The sequence below is a fragment of the Pistacia vera genome, unplaced genomic scaffold, assembly GCF_008641045.1.
Source record: "Pistacia vera cultivar Batoury unplaced genomic scaffold, PisVer_v2 Contig86, whole genome shotgun sequence".
NCBI classification, from domain to species: domain Eukaryota; kingdom Viridiplantae; phylum Streptophyta; class Magnoliopsida; order Sapindales; family Anacardiaceae; genus Pistacia; species Pistacia vera.
In genome coordinates, this window is record NW_022196734.1 from 205,421 (window position 1) to 226,504 (window position 21,084).

The window sequence follows — 21,084 nt, forward strand, 5'->3', positions numbered from 1 at the left end:
GTGTATATATATATAATATCTGCGATTGGGTAGTAATAATTAAAAACCAAACCAAAATTAATAAATAAAACCCACCACTTTTCATATATGTTACTAAATAGTAAATACAAACAAGTTGCATTAACTCACGTAATCAGCTTATTGTTTAATATATACCTAATTTAATCTCTTTTAATATATACAGACTTGCAGAGGAAGTAACCTTGCATAAAAGAAAAAGAGAAGCCCCAACAAGAATTTTGAAAAAACCACTAAAATGTCACACAACAGTGCTTTATCTGCAACTTTTGATCCCTACGAATACCTTCAGATTGTCCTGAACCCGGATGGCACGATCACTCGCAAACACAGTTTACTATCAGGCGCCGCCGCCACATCTGATCCTTCTCACCACACTATTCCCTCTAAAGATATCTCCATCAACCAATCAAACAACGTTGGAGTTCGCATATACCTTCCCCGTCAAGCACTTGATTCTTCGTCCACCGTCAAGCTCCCTCTCATTGTTTACTATCATGGTGGGGGCTTTATTATCGGCAACGTAGCCGCAAGTGTTTTTCACAATTTTTGCTCAAACATGGCACTTGAATTCCCTGCTGTCGTTCTATCAGTCAAGTACAGGCTTGCCCCAGAGCACCGTCTCCCGGCGGCTTATGATGATGCCATGGAAGCCCTGCACTGGATCAGGACCACTCAAGAAGTTTGGTTAAAAGAATATGCCGATTTGTCTTCATGTTTCTTAATGGGCACGAGTGCAGGCGGCAACATTGTGTATCATGTAGGATTACGTGCAGCTTCGCAAATTGATGAATTATTTCCACTGAAGGTCAAAGGGCTGATATTGCATCAACCTTTCATAGGTGGGGTCAAAAGGACCGAATCAGAGTTGAGGTTGATGAATAATCCAGTTTTTCCAGCTTGTGTTAGTGATTTAATGTGGGATTTATCATTGCCACATGGGGTTGACCGTGATCATGAGTACTGCAATCCAACGGTGGGGGATGAGTCAAAGGCCTTAGACCAAATCAGGGTTCAAGAATGGAAGGTAGTGATTACAGGGTGGAATGGGGACCCAATGATTGACCGTCAGATTGAGTTGGTGAAAATGATAGAGCAAAAGGGTGTAAAAGTGAAAAGTCATTTCTGTGACGGAGGTTATCATGGAATAGACATTGTTGATGCTACCAAGATGAAGGATCTGCAAATTATCCTAAAAAATTTCGTTTTGTCTTGAGATATTTTGTTGCTTACTTGAAAATTCTGTTGTTTGCCTTGGACTTTTATGAAATTAATTAAAAATCTTTTGCTCTGTTATGACCATTAATTGATGGTGATGTATTGTAAGCTCATGCTTGGCGTTTGAGACAGCGTTTTTATTTTTCCTAATTGTTAAAGTGCAATTCAAGCTAATATTTATAGTTGACTGTTGACCACAACCAGCTTTATATTAAAGAAAATAAAAAAATAAAAACAAACTCGTTTTTGTTGTTAAGCATCTAGATGGAGTAAAGATTGCTACAATTACAAAGGCTACTAGCAAGTAAAACTTCTATAGATATTAACAGCATTCATCACCTACTATCATGCATATATAATTTTTGTTGTAGTGATGAAGGGGCAGCCAATATACAGTAATGAGAGGTTGAGAAACAATGTGCTTCATCTTCTTTTAAATAGTAATAATATTTAATCAGCTACGGACACCGAAAAACTTGTACCGAAATTGTGTACCGACCTACGTGTATTAGGCGCGTGAATTTTTTATCAATTTTTTTTTTCTAATGAACGGCCGTCCATCAAATTTGGACGGCCGTTCACTCACATGGACTCCCGCCCGTCCGTGAATAAAATACATAATAAAAAAATTTGTACATTATGGACGAGCGTCCCTTTATTTTGGACGGGCGTCCGCAAATAAGGGACGCCCGTCCTTAATCAAAATATGAAAAAAAAAAAAAAAAACTTTGGGGACGGCCGTCCATAAATTTTGAACGGCCGTCCCTTATTTTTGGACTGGCGTCCATTAGGAATGGACGCCAGTCCCTTACGTATGGCCTGTCCATACTTTTAAAAAAAAATTCTAAACCTCTTCTTTTTCGTCTTCATTCCCCATCTCCTTTCTTCCTCTTGTCCACTTTACGCTTCCAGCAGATAATCCATAACATGGAAGCAATCATCAACATTAACTGCAGATTATATAGGCACACTATGTCAACATCTTATATCAATTCTTTGTGAAAGAAGAACAGAACCCAGAAAGATCCAGTCTCTATCCACAACTTCTTTATCCAAACTCTCAACTTCTCGAGAGTCTTTAACAAGGAGCGTTCATGGGGGTTTAGTGCTAGTATCTGCAGTTCTTGGTACTGGTTTAGCTAAAGCTTTAACATATGAAGAAGCACTGCAGTAGTCAACAAGTTCTTCCGCATTCGATGTTGATGTAAGTGGGATTCTTGATAGCGTTATCAGTTTTGGAACTGATAATCCTGCAATTATAGCTGGTGGCATTACCATTTTGGCAGTTCCATTGTGTTAGGCCACGACGATCAGCAAGAGACAGGCGACCAAATCCCAAATACTTGGGATAAGCTGGTCATGACGAGCAGGAATAGGTCGAGCAGATAAGCTGGTCGTGACGAGCAGGAATGGGTCAAGGTAGATAAGTTGGTCGTGACGAGCAAGAATGGGTCAAGGCAGTTGCAAGATTTTGTGCGAGTTTCAGTTGCAGGATTACGCACGAATTTACATGCATGAGTTATGCTTTTATGCATCGATTTACGTGTATGAGTTATGCTTAACTTCTGGAGTGTTTTGTTTACGTTATTTACGTGTCTATTTACGTGGATTGCAGTTCAGTTAGTTTCCCTTTATTTCAGTTTACTTGTACGAGGCTTTGCTTTATTTAAGTAGCCGCAGTCATTAATGAAAGCAAGTAATTATTTCTATGCAAACTGTGGTACACTTCTCACCCGAAGAGAAGACAAAATATCTGATCATTTCATTCTCTGCATTTGGGACCTATTATATTGATTTTGTCTCTGGTTCTAAAGAAGCCTAAACCATGAGGTGTTGAGTCTGCAAAAACTGCTTATGCAAAGATAGGTGAAGATGGGAGTGCCCAGTTGCTGGATATAAGACCTCCATCAGAGTTTAGGCAAGTGGGTAGTCCTGATGTTCGAGGTTTGGGTAAGAAGCCTGTATCAATTGTTTACAAAGGTGAAGATAAGCCAGGGTTCTTGAAGAAGGTTCTAGAAGAACTGAGTTTGACATGCGCTAAACACTTAAAACCATAAACACCTGTAATATCAGATCGCAACTTGGTTCCCATGTAAGCTTATTTAGCATAATAACATATCCTTTCTAGAAACGAACAGAGTGGATTTAGTAGTATCGCTTTTAAGCATCTAAACTATTGATACAAATCATCTTTGTCAACTTGATATTTTACTCTTTTTGCATGCTACTGTACTCACGTGGCCTCATCTTGCACTAGTAAACTCCATGATGTTTCGTATATTTTACACACGTAAGTCGTTAATCGTTAAATCAAATAAAAAAAAAAAAAAAAAAAAAAAAGATTACTAAATAAGAGTGCAAATACTTATTGAATGTAGTAAAGGGTAACATAAAAAGTAATGTAATGATCATAACGTATCACGTGTGTCCTTTTAAACATTCAGAGAAGACACCCATTTCTACACATTCCCATGACATGTAAAGTACTAATTGTACCATAACATATAATGAGATAAACCAGATCTCACATTATGCACATGGGAAGACACGAATGATGTTAGGCGTTGGAGAAGGAAAGAGAAAGATGGGACACTTGAATTTATGGGTAAAAGGTTAGGGTGGCGGGCGGGCGGTGGGGAGTGTTTGGGTTGTCTGGCGATGGGTGGTGATCATTGGTACTGCTCGATCACTTCATGTCTGTGTGGTGTGGCCTGCATGCCCTGGATCTGTTTGTTATTAAGGAGAGAAAATGTACTTTTACAACTTTACATAGAACTTCACCCCCAAACCACCAACAAAAGACTAATGAAGAGTCGCCCACTCCTTTTATGTTGCCATTTTATGGCATCTTTCTTCTTCATTTTCCTCACTTTTTATTTGGACCCCGTCGGGCGTTATGATTCGATGACCCCATCCCTATTACCCACATTCAAACGTTCATTGGTAAATATTTGACATTTCAAAATATTTGTGAAATTAAATGCTCACTTACCCTATTTTTTATGAGATAGGTTGTTATATAATATCGGGTAGGTGGGCATGCCCAAATTAAAAGATTTTATCTTATTAGATGGATGAAGACACAAAAAAGTCTCTAAAGAAATGTATGAGTCTTTGAGCCGGCCTAGATTCGATGTGTCCCCCTCAACTTCGAATCCAATACACTCTCCATCTTATATCTATTCTACAGTCGCAGTCTCCACTTTCTCTCCCCACTCGTTACAGGAATTCCAGAAGCGTCATCACCTTTTCTCTTTTTTTTTTCTCTCACTGTCCAAACAAGAATCAACGACGCCCATACATTAAATGCAATCGAGAAACAAGTTAATTCTTTTTAGAGCCGCCGTTTTTTCAGTCTGATTCAGTACAATCGACCATATTCCTAATCATGCATATTATGTATATATATACGTTATGTCTATATGTTTAATGTCAAGGTGATAATATGTAGGCCCCTCTTTCTTTTTTAATTGTCAAAATCACACTTCTATTTTAATCTACTACATATACTATCTGTTTTTATTAACTGATATTCACTAATAGTCTTATTCATGGCAGTTCCACAATCTCGACATTTTTCTGTTTGTCTTTCTATCTTTCTTCTCGCTTTTATTTGCTTTAGCTTCTATCATTTCTATAAATGTTTTCCCACTTTCCCTTCAAACATACGGTGGCATTCAACGCCAAAACTCAGAACCTGTAGCATTACTCAGCAGACTACCAACATAACACTTAACCATACCACAAGCTAGTTAGTGCCATGAGTTTGTTCTTCTTGTTCTGGATCTTGGCTGATTTTCTCTAAAGTGAAGGTCTTTTCTAAAACAATTTGAGTGCACAACAAGAGATACAACCAAGAGCAAACGGCAAACTGCAACGCGAACTCACATCAGCACACAACAACTGTCTCTCTCCCAAGAACCCCTCGAGTGACGACGGAAAAAGGTCAACTTCAACACCAACAACACCGCCCGTTGTGTACACGGAGCTCCGTTCATCTCTTCTCCTTGTATGTCCCATTGGTGCGACCCCGACTCCGTTTGAACACGAATTTGATTCTGTGAATCCCAAGAGACAAAGATATATTTAGTCATGGAAGCTTTTACCTCCCACACAACAACAAAAGCAAACAACCCAAATGGCTATATTGACACGATCAACCCCACGCCAACCACAAACCCCCACAATCACTACTCAAGCTCCACCTACTGCAGCTTCATCCTCCGAGACAACCTCCTCTCCTCCACTTCTCCCATTCCTTTCTCTCTGCAGCTTCTGGTCCAGAGACGAACAAACCAGAGGGTCCCAATTACAACCCAGTTCAGAAAAGGAAAATATGTGAGCCCAGTTTGGAAACCAAACGGATGTTGTGGCTAGCTAGGGCTTGGAGGTTCTGTACCAAGGTGGAATCAAATGGGTCGGCTTATCTTCTAGAACTGATCAGCCAGAAGAGCGTTCACGTCACCGGTAGCGCGAGATGCCGATTCAATCAGCAAGAGAAAAACAAGGGCCGATAAAGATAGAGAAGTTGCGGGTTCTTGCAAAGGCACGGTGTCAACAGAGATGCTAAAACGACTGCTGGGACAAGTGGGATAACATGTGGGGTGAATTAGAAAAGTGTAGAGTGGGAAAGAGGCGGTGAACGAGACAAGCCGGAAGAGTTTTTTTAGACTCTCTCCTTATGAAAGAGCTACACGAATTGCCAGCTCTCTTTGACGAAGGTCTTTGAAGAGTTATCTCAGTTCATGGGTTCACGTATGAGAACCCCTCAGAGCAGGGTGCTTCTGTTGTTGTTTCTGGTGATGATAGTAACAACTGTCACCAGTACCAGATTCTTCCTCCTCCCCCTCCTTCAAAGATGATGACCTCTCGCTCTCAGGTATTATATATAATATATATATATTATATATTACAAAGTTTCGTTTTTATTTATAGTTTTGTTCTCCGACCAGCATTTATTTTATATTTGTTAGCGAGGGCAAAGCAACTGGTAACTGACAAGTGGACTGAAGCCTTCTTTCCTGGTGGTAAGGGAGTTTACTAGGTTTGAGTCTCCAATAGACGAGGTCTTATTCCTACTTCTCTCCTCTTCCAAGGAACTTCGAGAATTGGCAAAATAGAATGGACATGGGGGAATCAGTGAGTTTGTGGCTGAAGAGAGAGCCACCACGGAGGGAAATTAGAATTCAAGGTTCTAGCTTTCTAACGCAGATGAGCTTACTTTCTTTGATGATACATGGTTCTTGCATATGGAAGCCTTCGAGATGTTCTCTAAGAGGTTTTTTGTAGATGATTCCTTCCGGACAACAAGTCAAGTCTTTGGGAGAGAAGTTTTCCCTCAACTTCTGCTTCTTCCGGTACAACATGTTTGTTAATATTCCTATTTTGTGGTGTCTATGAATCCCTTCTCTTACACACGCATTCGCTCTCTATTTTTGTTGACAGTTTCATCGAAGATTTCAGCTTCTCGTTCGCAGAACACTCCGTCAGATGTAAGTCATATATTCTCTTTAATAATGTTGAAATGGTGCGAATTACTGTGGCCATCTTCATCATACGTACTGTGAAGAGTGATATATTATGTATATTGTTCTTGTGGTTTTCGTTGGTATAGCAATCCCATCCTCTTCATGGGAGTATCAGACCCAACTGACTACTCGTGGATGTCTGCGTGTTCCACCAACAACACTACCGAGCTTGTTCAGCTGTCGTGGCATTTACAAGAACCACCGCCAGGAATTACGTTTCCCACTCCGAAAGATGTCTATAGAGACTTGCCACAGGCAAGAGCTCTCTTTCTCCACTTCAAATGATGTTGATTGTATTTAGCTATACTACGATATTTTAAGTCCACTTATCCGAAATACACCTAGCCTCAGTGTGGCCACTGCTACTAGTAGAGACTCTTTCATTGGCGTTGGGATGATTGCATCAATGATATCGTGTCCAAGTTTGTTCTGTTGAAATGGTTATTGTACGAAAATCTTCTTCTTCATCACCTGAACCATTGCAGGATCAGTGGCCAAATGTGACTGGTTTTGTCAGAAATTTTTGTTTTGGCGTGGAGAAGAAGCTGATCAATTAAGAGAAGGTCAGCTTGACCCCTCATCTTCATAGTTGGAAGCTATTATGGACTTACATGGATCTTCCATACTTATTTGGTTACTATGCAGTTGGTACATTGTAACATCTGTGCCTTGAGCCCGGTCACAAGACCGCGTCTTAGACTGTTTTATCACTCGACCTCTTCACAGTTGAGAGACTGAAAGCCCTCATCCCGTGTTTAGAATAGCAGGCCTTTTGCCATTGCTAGCAGATCGCTGCTTCACAACAGCAATGTTGCAATTACAAGCAGTATCCTTTCGCGATTTTGAAAGAATCGATATGGGTAAGGAATGTCATTGATATGACTCCAACCACTGTAACAAGATTTTTCTCAAGCAAGGAAAATGGGCAGCGGTGAAAGAAATTACGATTTCCTAGACCACCGAATTCCACACTCCGAGTCCATATACCGCTCGTCAGAGAAGATTTGGCCTTGGGGTTTGCCTAGGGTGCAAGTTTAGCCCACAGTTTTTGATCAACTCGTTGAGGCGCTCAAGTACGTGACCAAGAGCCTTGGTTGCATTCATGACTTATCTTTCATGCACAGGGACCTGAGCTGGGACAAAGTATGAGAAGAAGCGACCGAGAAACGAGTGGTTAGTTTGTGGTTTTGATGAGGCGGTGGGGGCACCACAGATATACCCACATGGGGTGGCAGGAGTGGAGGCACGTGGAAGACACGCTCCGGAAATGGGGAGGGGATTGCATGGAGTAAAGGTTGACGTTTGGGGCGTGGGCCATTTGGTGAAAACCTGTGGGCTTAGCATGTCCCAAAATGCTTAGAGAGTTGCAAATCAGATGTTTGGACCAGAACCCAGAGCAGAGACCAACTGCGCCGACTGCTACCACCACCTGCTTCAGTTGCAGTCGTCTCTGTCAGCCACCTCTACTGCACCCTATTGAAGTGACTGATAGATGATTGATTATAAAGATAGATAAAAGCATTATACGATTATGTGCTTATTTGTCTATGCTTATGTATCTATATCTATGTTTGCTCGAACATTTTGGTATATAAGATTAATGAGCAATAGTAATTTTTCTGGTTAGTAATTAATTGGATCTTAGGGTTATAGGGGTTTTAATGATGCGGTGGCGGTGGCTTTTGGCTGATTGCAGTTTTGATACCTTAATAAAATTTAATGAGGGGATGCAGCTATGATGAGATCGATTTTGAAAGTTAAACAAATGGCGGCTACTGTTGTCTGTTGATGGGCGCCTTCTGCGTTTGCAAAGTTGCAACGGTTAGTCACTATCTATCACATCAAAGCAAGAAAATATATTATTTTAGATTGAGAAGTCACTGATCTATGTAACGTGTTTTTCTTTCCCGTTCTCGACTGGTACATCTCGGAATATGCATGTTTACTGTGGCTTGACAGTAGCTGTTAATCGGTGATGGGCCATTTACGGTCGCTATAGTACATGTAACAGTACATGTAACAGGGCATTCAATTTATCGATGCTTTGATTATCTAATCGAACTAACCTTTTTCTTTTCTTTTCTTTCTTTAATTTGTATCTTCTTCGTTTTATGATCGTTCGCAGGGTCATTTACGATCGCTATGGTACATATAGCATTGCATTTACGTTCGTTTTAAGTTAAGTTCCATCATAGATGCATTATATTATCTGAATTTGTTGTTATGATATGGTGCAAATTGTAATACCGTTGTAGCTTTTAAATGAAGAGAAAAAATTAGTTTTAACTTAGGTTTTTCATTTGATCTAATTAAGGTGAAGAAAGTGTCGTTGGTTGAGATTTGGGTTGAATTGATAAAGAAATAAAGGAAGAGAATGATTGCGATAGTGGAAGATGTTTGTTTTGAAGAAGGCATTTAATTTGCTCCTCCTCGTAGGGCCGTGTGTCTCGATCGCGGTGGCGCAACATTTTCACTTTCAATGCCATCAGAAGCTTTGCATTTGTAAATTCTACATGCAATGCAACCTATAACCCTAGGATCAACTGAAGAGTCCCTATACACCTTCATAGAGCAATTTAATTTATTTTTTTTGTCCACACTCTTATTTTTTTGAATAATCTAGCTTAGTTTTTGTTAGAGTTGTCGACCACTTCCTTTAATGGGTCACGCAAATGCATTCGGGTTTCGTTAAAGAATTTCTTTAAGTTACTAATTCTTTATTGAGTTTGAGTTTACAATAAAATCCTTGTAAAACTAAGTTTAATCTTTTAAATTTAATATATAAAACACTTTTCTCTTCTAATACTTGATGCAATTATAGGGCAATTACGGGCAAATTACTTTCATTATAACGAGAAAGGTGAGACAATATTAAATAATTTGACTCTACTAACGTAGTTAGTTAACTAAATAAACTAAGATAAATTACGCGTATCTTTTATTTTGTTTTACTATTTTGATTTGTGTTTTATTTTGGTATTACTCTCTATTTCATTCATTTTTCACCGATTCTGATTATCAGGAGTGTAATTGTGGGGCTTTTTATTTGTAATAAAATATGTTACTTAGTATCTCTTTTTGCTTTATGAGTTTTTGTTACTTTTCCTCTTTTATAGAACATTAAATATGGGGTTGGTTTGCCTTTAATTATAGATCATAATTTGGGAGTTGGCAATTAAGACAAATAATTAAAAGGGAGAGAGAAAAAAAAAAGACTCAAAATAATTGAGTGTATTATAGAAATCATGTTCAAATAGATCGTTAAGCGTGTAAGAATGTTAGTTAAATAATAGTGGAAATTGGTATTTAAAGGGCTCGCTTGATGATGGAAAATTAATATTTAGATTAAAATTTTCAGAAGAAATTACAACAATGCATATTATATTGTTAGTGACATGATATATCATAATGCAATACTGCTTTTTCTATTAAAAAACTTAATTCTATATATATTATTATATATATATATATATATATATATATATATATATTTATATCTTTGTTTGAATAAGAATTGAACAATTAAGTTTAAATATTTAAAAGGGATGTCAAAAATATTTATAAGATCAAAAGATTAAAGTGTTAATAATTTAATTTAGATAAACTTGTAATTAAAGAAATGTTAAGAATAATTCTTTTAACTTGATTGTGGAGATCAAGGGAAGGATTTTTAACCCTATTTAATACCAAAATAACCCTTTTTAGATTTATTGCGTTTTTTTCTTTGTACATTTTTCTTAAGGTTTTAGTTATCTTCACCCCCATGCTAAGTGCATATCTTTTATTTAAAAAAAAAAAAAAAAAAAAAAACACTTTAAACCCCATTTAATACTGAAAAATCACATTTTAAATTATTAGGTTTATTTTCCCCAATTTCAACTTAATGTTTTACACTCTTTTTTCTCAAATCAGATTTGTTTGGTTTCTCTTTACATTTTTCTCCCCCTCTCATTTGTTAATTTAAACTATTTTCTCTTCTTTATATTCATATTTATCTCGTTAGTTTTTCCATAATTTTAGCATTGTATTTTCATTAAATAAAAAATATAAAATAAAAAAAAGGTTTTAATGATTATGAAATCTATAATTAGATTATGGAAATGTAAAAATAAAAACAGTATATAAAAATGAACTGAACCCATTTAAAAATTATAATTTTATTTCTAGTAATTAATTAGGTTAAATTTGTCAAATAAAAAATAAATTTAAAAGTGGGTGTGGGTGTGGGTGTGGTGTGGTGTGGGTAAGATCAATTTGGCGGTGGGGTAAAATCACTTCCCACCACTAAAATCCTATTAGGTCTTAAGCCCTAATTGCTTATGGTCTCTACGGGTCCATTTAACTCGGATAATAAGATCTCTGTATTAATGGACCCCTAAGTCCCTAACCCATTGAAACGGGTCCTATTCGGCTCTCAACTTGTTTAGGTTTTCTCTTTACACTTTTTTTTTCCCTCAATTTGCTATTTAACTTATTTTATCTTCTTCAAATTCTATATCAACTCGTTATGTTTTCATAGTTTTAGTATATATTTTCATTAAACAAACAAATATTTAAATAAAAGGTTTCAATGATTATGGAAAGAGGAGATGTAGGATGAGTTATGGAAATTTAGGTTAAAGTTTATGTAAGATTAAATGTTAAAATTAAAATAGAACTTGAGTGTATTTAAAAATTATAATTTTATTTCTATAATTTAAATTAAGGTTAATTTATAAATAGAAAATAATTTAAAAGTGGGTGAAGATCAATTAGTGGTGGGGGTAAAAATCACTTCCCACCCCTTAAAATCCTATTAGGTCTTTGCCTGATTGCTTTTGGGGCCTCTATGGGCCCAAGTTTAAACTGGGATTATAAGACCTCTCTATTAATTGACTGACCCTTAACCCTATAACGGGTCCATATTCAGCTTCACGGCAAATATCCTTTTTAATATAAATTTTAATCCTCAAATATCATACAATAATTAAGGCTTTTGAGTTCACACCACTTTTAAAATTTATTTGTGTTGATGTACTTTACGTTTGCTCCTCTTTATTGGATATTATGTCTACAAATTAGTTCAATTAAATTAGAAAATATCTGTCTTTTTTTTCTTTTTTTTTTTTTAATGATAGGGAGTGTTTGAGTCTTTTACGCTTATCTCCTAATTTCTCAAGTTCTTGAAATGAATACTGCATAAATCCTCTTAGTTACTACCTTTATAATACTTAAGAGAACTCGAACTTAAAAACTCATATAGACCCTTTCCCATCAAAGCACCCATGGTGGTTTCCATCTTCTTTTAGGTCGCAAAGACTAAAAACTTCCATGCTGTTCAGGCCTGCAGCTACGGTCCCTGCAAGTTGACACGCATTTAGATTATTTTTGACAATAAAATAATGTGTATATATATATAATATTCTGCGATTGGGTAGTAATAATTAAAAACCAAACCAAAATTAATAATAAAACCCACCACTTTTCATATATGTTACTAAATACAAACAAGTTGCATTAACTCACGTAATCAGCTTATTGTTTAATATATACCTATTTATTCTCTTTTAATATATACAGACTTGCAGAGGAGTAACCTTGCATAAAAGAAAAAGAGAAGCCCACACAAATTTTGAAAAAACCACTAATGTCACACAACAGTGCTTTATCTGCAACTTTTATCCCTACGAATACCTTCAGATTGTCCTGAACCCGGATGGCACGATCACTCGCAAACACAGTTTACTATCAGGCGCCGCCGCCACTCTGATCCTTCTCACCACACTATTCCCTCTAAGATATCTCCATCAACCAATCAAACAACGTTGGAGTTCGCATATACCTCCCCGTCAAGCACTTGATTCTTCGTCCACCGTCAAGCTCCCTCTCATTGTTTACTATCATGGTGGGGGCTTTATTATCGGCAACGTACCGCAATGTGTTTTCACAATTTTTGCTCAAACATGGCACTTGAATTCCCTGCTGTCGTTCTATCAGTCAAGTACAGGCTTGCCCCAGAGCACCGTCTCCCGGCGGCTTATGATGATGCCATGGAAGCCCTGCACTGGATCAGGACCACACTCAAGAAGTTTGGTTAAAAGAATATGCCGATTGTCTTCATGTTTCTTAATGGGCACAAGTGCAGGCGGCAACATGTGTTCATGTAGTTACGTGCAGCTCCGCAAATTGATGAATTATTTCCACTGAAGGTCAAAGGGCTGATATTGCCACAACCTTTCCTATAGGGCAGATGCTCGTAAGATTTGTTTGGTAAAAAGTGAATGGACGTACACCCTAATTTGACTTCCAATGGAATATCAATTCATGTCTTGCAAGAAAAAATATCATCACATTCTTTTTATTATAATTAAAGCAGCAAAATGATATATAAAATGTTAAAAATACAACAGCATAACGATTTCGAAATGTCCAATATCATCACATATGACATTAATTATCCTAAAAGTTTAGGGCTCTGATAGGTAGATTATTTGAAAAATCATTTTATGAAAAACTATTTTAAATTGAGTTTGAGTTAGATTAAGTTGAATAGGATAAGATTAGATTAAGTTGAAAAGTTTTTTGGTACATTTTTTTTGAAAATTTTTAAATTATTTTTCAACCTCCTAAATTTGTTAATTTATCTAAATACCCTCACAATAAAAGTTTAAAAATCAACAAAAACACCTCCAACCAACCAAGCCACCGTCGATCACCGACCACCATGATCGGATGAGAATCAACAATCGTCAGAACGACGCACGTCAACTGGATCTGATCGATCGTACACTGATCTAATATTTTCAGTGGATCTAGCCGAAAATGGCTAGATTTATGACCATAATACGGCATCGTCAATTAGGTGTGTGCAAAATAATTTGATATCCGATCTGAATCCGAAAAAATTAAATATTCAAAAATCTGGATCAGATTCGGATTGCAATTTTGAAATATCTGAATTTTTGGATTGGATATCGGATCGGTTCTGGAAAAAAATAGGGGGATATCCGAATCTGATCTGGTTTTTTAAAAACATATATAATCCTAAATTATAATCCTAAATCGTTTTGCTAAAGTCTAACAATGAAAAAAAGAAGATGGAAGACTCCAAACAAAATCGGCGCTTTTTTTCTTTATTCACTTAAGACTTAACTCTCTTCACGTTTCACAATCTGGTATATTTACTTTGCTTTTTTCTTCGGTTTCCTTCAGTTTCATTATTGTTTCACACTTTCACTCAAGACTCAACTCTCTTCACGACTCGGTTTCTTCGGTTTCTTCATGATTCGGGTTAGGCTTCGAATTTTGTGGTTACTGGTTATTTAGTTTGTTCTTCACTTCTTCTCCACGATTTTGAGTTATTTTCTTGCTATGGATCGCTAATTCCACGATTTTTTAGTTTGTTTTTAGATAAAAGTAGAGTCAATCCATCATCTGTTCGATAAAAGTACTCAATGAATCTGCTTTTCATAATCTCTTCCTGTTGTATTATCTTTTTGTTATGTTTTAACATCTGGGTTCATTTTGTAACTTTCAGTTTGATTAGCTATCAAGTAAGGTTAATTTCAATTTGAAGTTCAAATATTTTACCAAAAACAGTGAACAATGTATGCTTTGTGGTGATTTTTTAAATTTGTTTGTTGAGTTGTATAGTTGACCGCCTCAGATTGAAATTAGAAGAGTCTGAAAAAGAATTTAGTCGCTGCGATAGGATCTGGGTTGATGTAAAATTCAGTGATCTTTCAAAACTATTGTTTTAGCTTCTTTTAATCTCTAATGTGTGCACATCAACTTGTGGCTTAATAATTTGGTAATCATGCATTATTTTATTTCAATTTTAATAAATTCTGTCTACTGAAGAATGGAGGAATTTGATAGTTTAAAGAAGCATTTTTGTTAAATTCGGATCAATTTTCGGATATTCGGTTGATCTGATCCAAAAAATCAGATATCCAAAAATCCGGATTGGATCGGCAAAAACCCCAACCGGATCGGATATTCTGTTTTGCACACCCTTATCGTCAACGGCTAGATCAGCACACGGTCGACCAAATCTATCCGATCGTCTGTCGTTCCGATGTTGGCAGCCAACGATTGTTGCTGGTAGGTGGTGTTGGTCTTGGGTGGATTAATTTTCAGATTAGAAAGAGTGAAAGGTAATTGTTTTTAGTTGAATAGAATAGAATAATAGAAAACAAGTCCCCCCCTTTCATTTTTAATATAAAAAATCTTATTTAATTCAGATTAATTTTCAGAATAATGATCTCAATAAGTAAACAAACACATATTATGTTTTTTAATCCAGGAATCAAAAGTGTTATGCCTAAAATAAGGGTTGACGTCATCAAGTACCAATCAGAATCTAGAAAGTCATTCGACCGTTCAAAACATGACACGCCTCCAAAGGCAAAAGGAATTAGTTGTCACAGACCCAAACCGTGACACGCCTCCAAAGGCAAAAAGAATATAGTTGTCACAGACTCAAACCGATTCAAAAATTTGTGCATGAGTGAATTTGGTTTGCACACCTATCCAAACCCTATTTAATTTAAAGATATTCTTTGAGTTTCATCGAATGGGAAGGCAAGAAGGATCTACACGACACCAGATCATTTGCAAAATGTAATCATTACCTTAAGCTAAATGAGTATAAATAGGCAACTTCTTCTCATTAAAAAAAGGTTAGACATTCACGCATTTAACAAAGAAAATAGCAAAGACACATTACTAGAAAGAAACTGGTTTGACATTCTCTAAAAACACTTAAAACACTAAACACTTGTAATATCAGATCGCAACTTGTGACCTCATGTAAGCTTATTTAGCGATAAGAACATAATCTTTATATAAACGAACATAGTGGATTTAGGATTCGCTTTAAGCATCTAAACTATTATAAAATCATCTTGTCAACTTTATTTTTACTTCTTTGCATGCTACTGTACTCACAGTGCCTCATTATTGCACTAGAAAACTCACATGTGTTTCTTAATATTTACCCGTACGAAGTCGTTAATGTTAAATCAACATAAAAAAAAAAAAAAAAAAAAAAAAAAAAAAGTTCTAAAATAAAGAGGCAAAACTTATTGAAATGTTATTAAAGGGTACATAAAAGTAAGTAATGATCATAGACGTATCACTGGTGTTCTTTACATTCAGAAGACAAACCCATTTTAAACATTCCCTGAACATTTAAAGACTATGTACCATAACATATAATGAAGATAAACAGCTCACATTATGCATAAATGGGAAGAAACGAGATGTTAGGCTTGGAGAGGAGAAAGAGAAAGAGGGACATTGAATTTATGGGTAAAAGTTAGGGTGGCGGGCGGGGGGTGGAGGAGTGGTTGGGTGTTCGGGCGATGGGTTGGTGATCAGTGTTACTGCTCGATCACTGTCAGTCTGTGGTGTGGTGGCCTGCATGCCGGATGCCTTTGTTATTAGAGAGGAGAAATGTACGTTTACAACTTACATAACTATCACCCAAACCACCACAAAGACTTAATGAAGATCCCTACTCCTTTTATGTTGCCCTATTCATGGCATCTTCTTCTTCATTTCCTCTTTTTATTTGGACCCCGTCGGCGTTATGATACGATGACACTCCACTATACACATTAAACTTTACATAATGGTAATATGACATTTGACAATATTTGTGAATAAATGATCACTACCCTATTTTTTATGAGATAGGTTGTATATTAATCGGGTATGGTGGGCAATGCCCAAATAAAAGATTTTATCTTATGTGATGTGAAAGAAACAAAAATAGTCGCTAGAATGATGAGTCATTGGAGCAGACCATAGATTCGAGTGTCAATCTAAACTTCTAACCAATACACCTCTCCATCTATATTTTATTCTACAGTCGCAGTCTCCACTTTCTCCCCACTCGTTACGGGAAGTCAAGAAAGCGATCACCTTTTCTCTTTTTTTTTCTCTCACTTCAAAAAGAATACGACGCCCATAACATTAAATGCATCGAGAAAACAATGTTAATTCGTTTAGAGCCCCGTTTTTCAGTGATTCAGTACAATCATGACCCATCCAAATGCATATTGATATATAACGTATATGTTATATGTTAATGTAATGTAAAATGTAGGCCCCTCTTTCTTTTTAATTGTCAAATCACACTTCTAAATATCTACTACTATACTATGCTTGTTTTATTAAAATGATAATTAACTGAATAGTTTATTCATGGCAGTTCCACACTCTGACTTTTCTGTATGTCTCTTCTTCGCTTTTATGTTGCTTTAGCTTCATCATTTCTTAAATATTTTCCCACTTTCCCTTTCAAACATACGGTGGCAATTCAACGCCAAAACTCAAGACCTTGTAGCATTAGCAAGACTACGAAACAGAACTTAAACCATAAACAAGCTAGTTCAGGCAATTGAGTTTGTTCTTCTTGTTCTGGATCTTGGCTGAGTTTTCTCTAAGTGAAAGTCTTTCTAGAAAACATTGAGATGTGACAACAAAGGAGTACAACCAAGAAGCAAACGCAACGCAACCGCAACCGCACGCAGACAACAACAACTGTCATTTCTCCCAAGAACCCACTCGAGGTCGACGGAAAAAGGGCAACTTCAACACCAACAACACCGCCCGTTGTGGTACCGGAGCTCCGTTCATCTCTCTCTCCTTGATGTCCCAATTGGTGCGACTCCGACTCCGTTTGAACAACAATTTTATTCTGTGAACCCAGAGACAGAGATAATAGTAGTCAATGGAAGCTTTTACCATCCCCATCACAAACACAAAGCAAACAACCCAAATGGCTATATTGACAGCGAATCACCCCATCGCCAACCACAAACCCCACAAATCCACTACTCAAGCTCACACTACTGCAGCTTCATCCTCCGAGACAAACTCCTCTCCTCCAATTCTCCCATTCCTTCTCTCTCTGCAGCTTCGGCAAGAGACGAACAAACAGAGGGTGACCAATTACAACCCCAGTTCAGAAAAGGAAAAATAGTGACCAGTTTGGAAACCAAACGAGATGTTGTGGCTAGCTAGGGCTTGGAAGGTTCTGTACCAAGGTGGATCAAATGGGTCTGGCTTATCTTCTAGAACTGATCAGCCAGAGAGCGTTCACGTCCGGTAGCGGCGAGATGCCGATTCAATCAGCAAGAGGAAAAACAAGGGCCGAAAGATAGAGAAGTTGGGAGTTCTTGCAAAGGCTGTGGCAACAGAGATGCTAAAACTGCTGGGACTAAGTGGGATAACATGTTGGGTGAATTAGAAAAGTGATGAGGGGGAAAGAGGCGGTGAACGAGACAAGCCGGAAAGAGTTTTTAGACTCTCTCCTTATGAAGGAAGCTACACAGATTGCCAGCTTCTTTTGACGAGAGGTCTTTGAAGAGTTATTCAGTTCATGGGTTCACGTATGAGAACACCTCAGAGCAGGGGGCTTCTGTTGTTGTTTCTGGTGATGATAGTAGAACAACTGGCACAGTACCGAGTTCTTCCTCCTCCCCCTCCTTCAAAGATGATGACCTCTCGCTCTCAGGTATATATATATATATAATATATATATATATATTACAAAGTTTCGTTTTTATTATAGTTTTGTTCTCCGTAACCAGCATTATTTTTATTTGTTAGCGAGGCAAGCAACTGGTAATGACAAGTGAACTGAAGCCTTCTTCATGGTGGTAGAGGGAGTTTACTAGGGTTGAGTCTCCAATAGACGTAGGGCTTATTCCTACTTCATCCTTCCAAGGAACTTCGAAGAATTGGCAACAAAATAAGATGACATGGGAGGAATCAGTGAGTTTGTGGGCTGAAGAAGGAGAGCACCACGGAGGGAGAATAGAATTCAAGGTTCTAGCTTTCTAACGCCGATGAGCTTACTTTCTTTGATGATACAATGGTTGCTTGCAATATGGAAGCCTTCGAAGATGTTCTCTAAGAGGTTTTTCTGTAGATAGATTCCTTCCGGACAACAAGTCAAGTCTTTGGGGAAGAAAGTTTTCCTCAACTTCTGCTTCTTCGGTACAAACATGTTTGTTAATATTCCTATTTTGTGGGGTCTATGAATCCTCTCTTACACACGCATTCGCTCTCTATTTTTGTTGACAGGTTTCATCGAAAGAGTCAGCTCACCGTTCGCAGAACACTCCGTCCGATGTAAGTCTTATATTCTCTTTAATAATGTTGAAATTGTTGCGAAATAAGTGGCCATCTTCATCATACGTACGTGGAAGAGTGAAGATATATGTATATATGTTCTGTGGTTTTCGTTGGTTTAAGCAATCCCTCCATCTTCATGGGAGTATCAAGACCCAACTGACTACTACGTGGGATGTCTGCGTGTTTCACAACACTACCGAGCTTGTTCGAGCTGTCGTGGCATTTACAAGAACCACGCCAGAGGAATTACGTTTCCCACTCCGAAAAGATGTCTCTAGAGACTTGCCACAAGGCAAAGAGCTTCTCTTCTCCACTCAAATGAATGTTAGATGTAGAGCTATTAAATACGATATTTAAGTCCACTTATCCGAAATAACCTAGCCTCAGTGTGGGCACTGCTATAGTAGAGACTCTTTCATTGGCGTTGGGATGATTGCATCAATAGGATCGTGTCCAAGTTTTGTTCTGTTGAAATGGTTATGTGACGAAAATCTTCTTCGTCATCACCTGAACCAGTTGCAGGATCAGTGGAAATGTGACGGTTTTGTCAGAAATTTTTGTTTGTGGCGTGAGAAGAAAGCTGATCAATTAAGAGAAGGTCAGCTTGACCCCTCATCTTCAATAGTGAGAAGCTATTATGGACTTACATGGATCTTCCATACTTATTTGGTTACTATGCAGTTGGTACATTGTAACATTCTGTGCCTTGAGCCGGTCACAAGACCGCGTCATTAGAACTGATTTATATTCACTCGACCTCTCTTCACCAGTTGAGAGACTGAAAGCCCTCATCCCGTGTATAGAATAGCAGGCCTTTTGCCATTGCTAGCAGATCCGCTTCAACAACAGCAATGGTTGCAATTAAAAGCAGTATCCTTTCAGCGATTTGAAAGAATCGATATGGGTAATGGAATGTCATTGAGTGACTCCAAACACTGTAACAAGATTTTTCTCAAGCAGAGAAAATGGGCAGCGGTGAAAGAAATATACGATTCTAGACCACCGAATTCCCACACTCGAGTCCATATACCGTCGTCAGAGAAAGATTTGGCCTTGTGTTTAGCCTAGAGGGTGCAAGTTTAAGCCCACAAGTTTTGATCAACTCGTTGAGGCGTCAAGTACGTGACCAAAGCCTTGGTTGCATTACATGACTTATTTCATGCACAGGGACCTGAGCTGGGACAAAGTATGAGAAGAAGCGACCGAGAAAACGAGTGGTTAGTTGTGGGTTTGATGAGGCGGTGGGGCACCACAGATATACCCATGGGGTGGCAGGAGGGGAGGCACGTGGAAGACACGCTCCGGAAATGGGAGGGGATTGCATGGAGAAAGGTGACGTTTGGGGCGTGGGCCATTTGGTGAAAACCTGTGGGCTTAGCAATGTGCCCAAAATGCTTAGAGAGTTGCAAATCAGATGTTGGACCAGAACCCAGAGCAGAGACAACTGCCGCCGACATGCTACCACCACCTGCTTCAGTTGCAGTGTCTCTGTCAGCCACCTCTACTGCACCTATTGAAGTGAGATAGATGATGATGATATGATGAAGAATAAAGCATTTATACGATATATGCTTATTATGTCTATGCATATGTATCTATATCTATGTTATGCTCGAACATTTTGGTATATAAGATTAATGAGCAATAGTACATGTTTTCTGGTTAGTATGTGAATTGGATCTTTAGGGTATAGGGGTTTTAATGATGCGGTGGCGGTGGCTTTTGGCTGATTGCAGTTTTGATACCTATAAAATTTAATGGGGATGCAGCATGATGAGATCGATTTTGAAAGGAAACAAATGGCGGTACTGTTGCTGTTGATGGGCGCCTTCTGCGTTTGCAAAGTTGCAACGGTTAGTCACTATCTATCACATCAAAGCAAGAAAATATATTATTTTAGATTGAGAAGTCATGATCTATGTAACAGTGTTTTTCTTTCCAGTTCTCGACTGGTACATGCTCGAGTATATGCATGTTTACTGTGGCTTGACAGTAGCTGTTATCGGTGAGGGCCATTTACGGTCGCTATAGTACATGTACAAGTACATGTAACAGGGCATCAATTTATCGATGCTTTGATATATCTAATCGAACTTAACTCTTTTTCTTTTCTTTTCTTTCTTTAATTTGTATCTTCTTTTATGTCGTTTCGCAGGGTCATTTACGATCGCTATGGTACATATAGCATTGCATT

At 37.7% G+C, this 21,084-nt stretch overlaps 1 protein-coding gene across 1 annotated transcript; it reads left to right on the top strand.

Annotated features, from left to right (window-relative positions):
- Positions 1–256: 256 nt before the first annotated feature.
- LOC116118798 (probable carboxylesterase 120) lies at positions 257–1,234 on the top strand. The gene has a single exon (XM_031404761.1). It carries the CDS (start codon positions 257–259, stop codon positions 1,232–1,234), a length of 978 nt encoding a protein of 325 aa, XP_031260621.1.
- The last annotated feature ends 19,850 nt before the right edge of the window (positions 1,235–21,084 follow it).

Bases quoted from the DNA above. Each gene is read 5' to 3' on its own strand.
- LOC116118798 (XM_031404761.1), top strand. From the start codon at position 257: ATGTCACACAACAGTGCTTTATCTGCAACTTTTGATCCCTACGAATAC.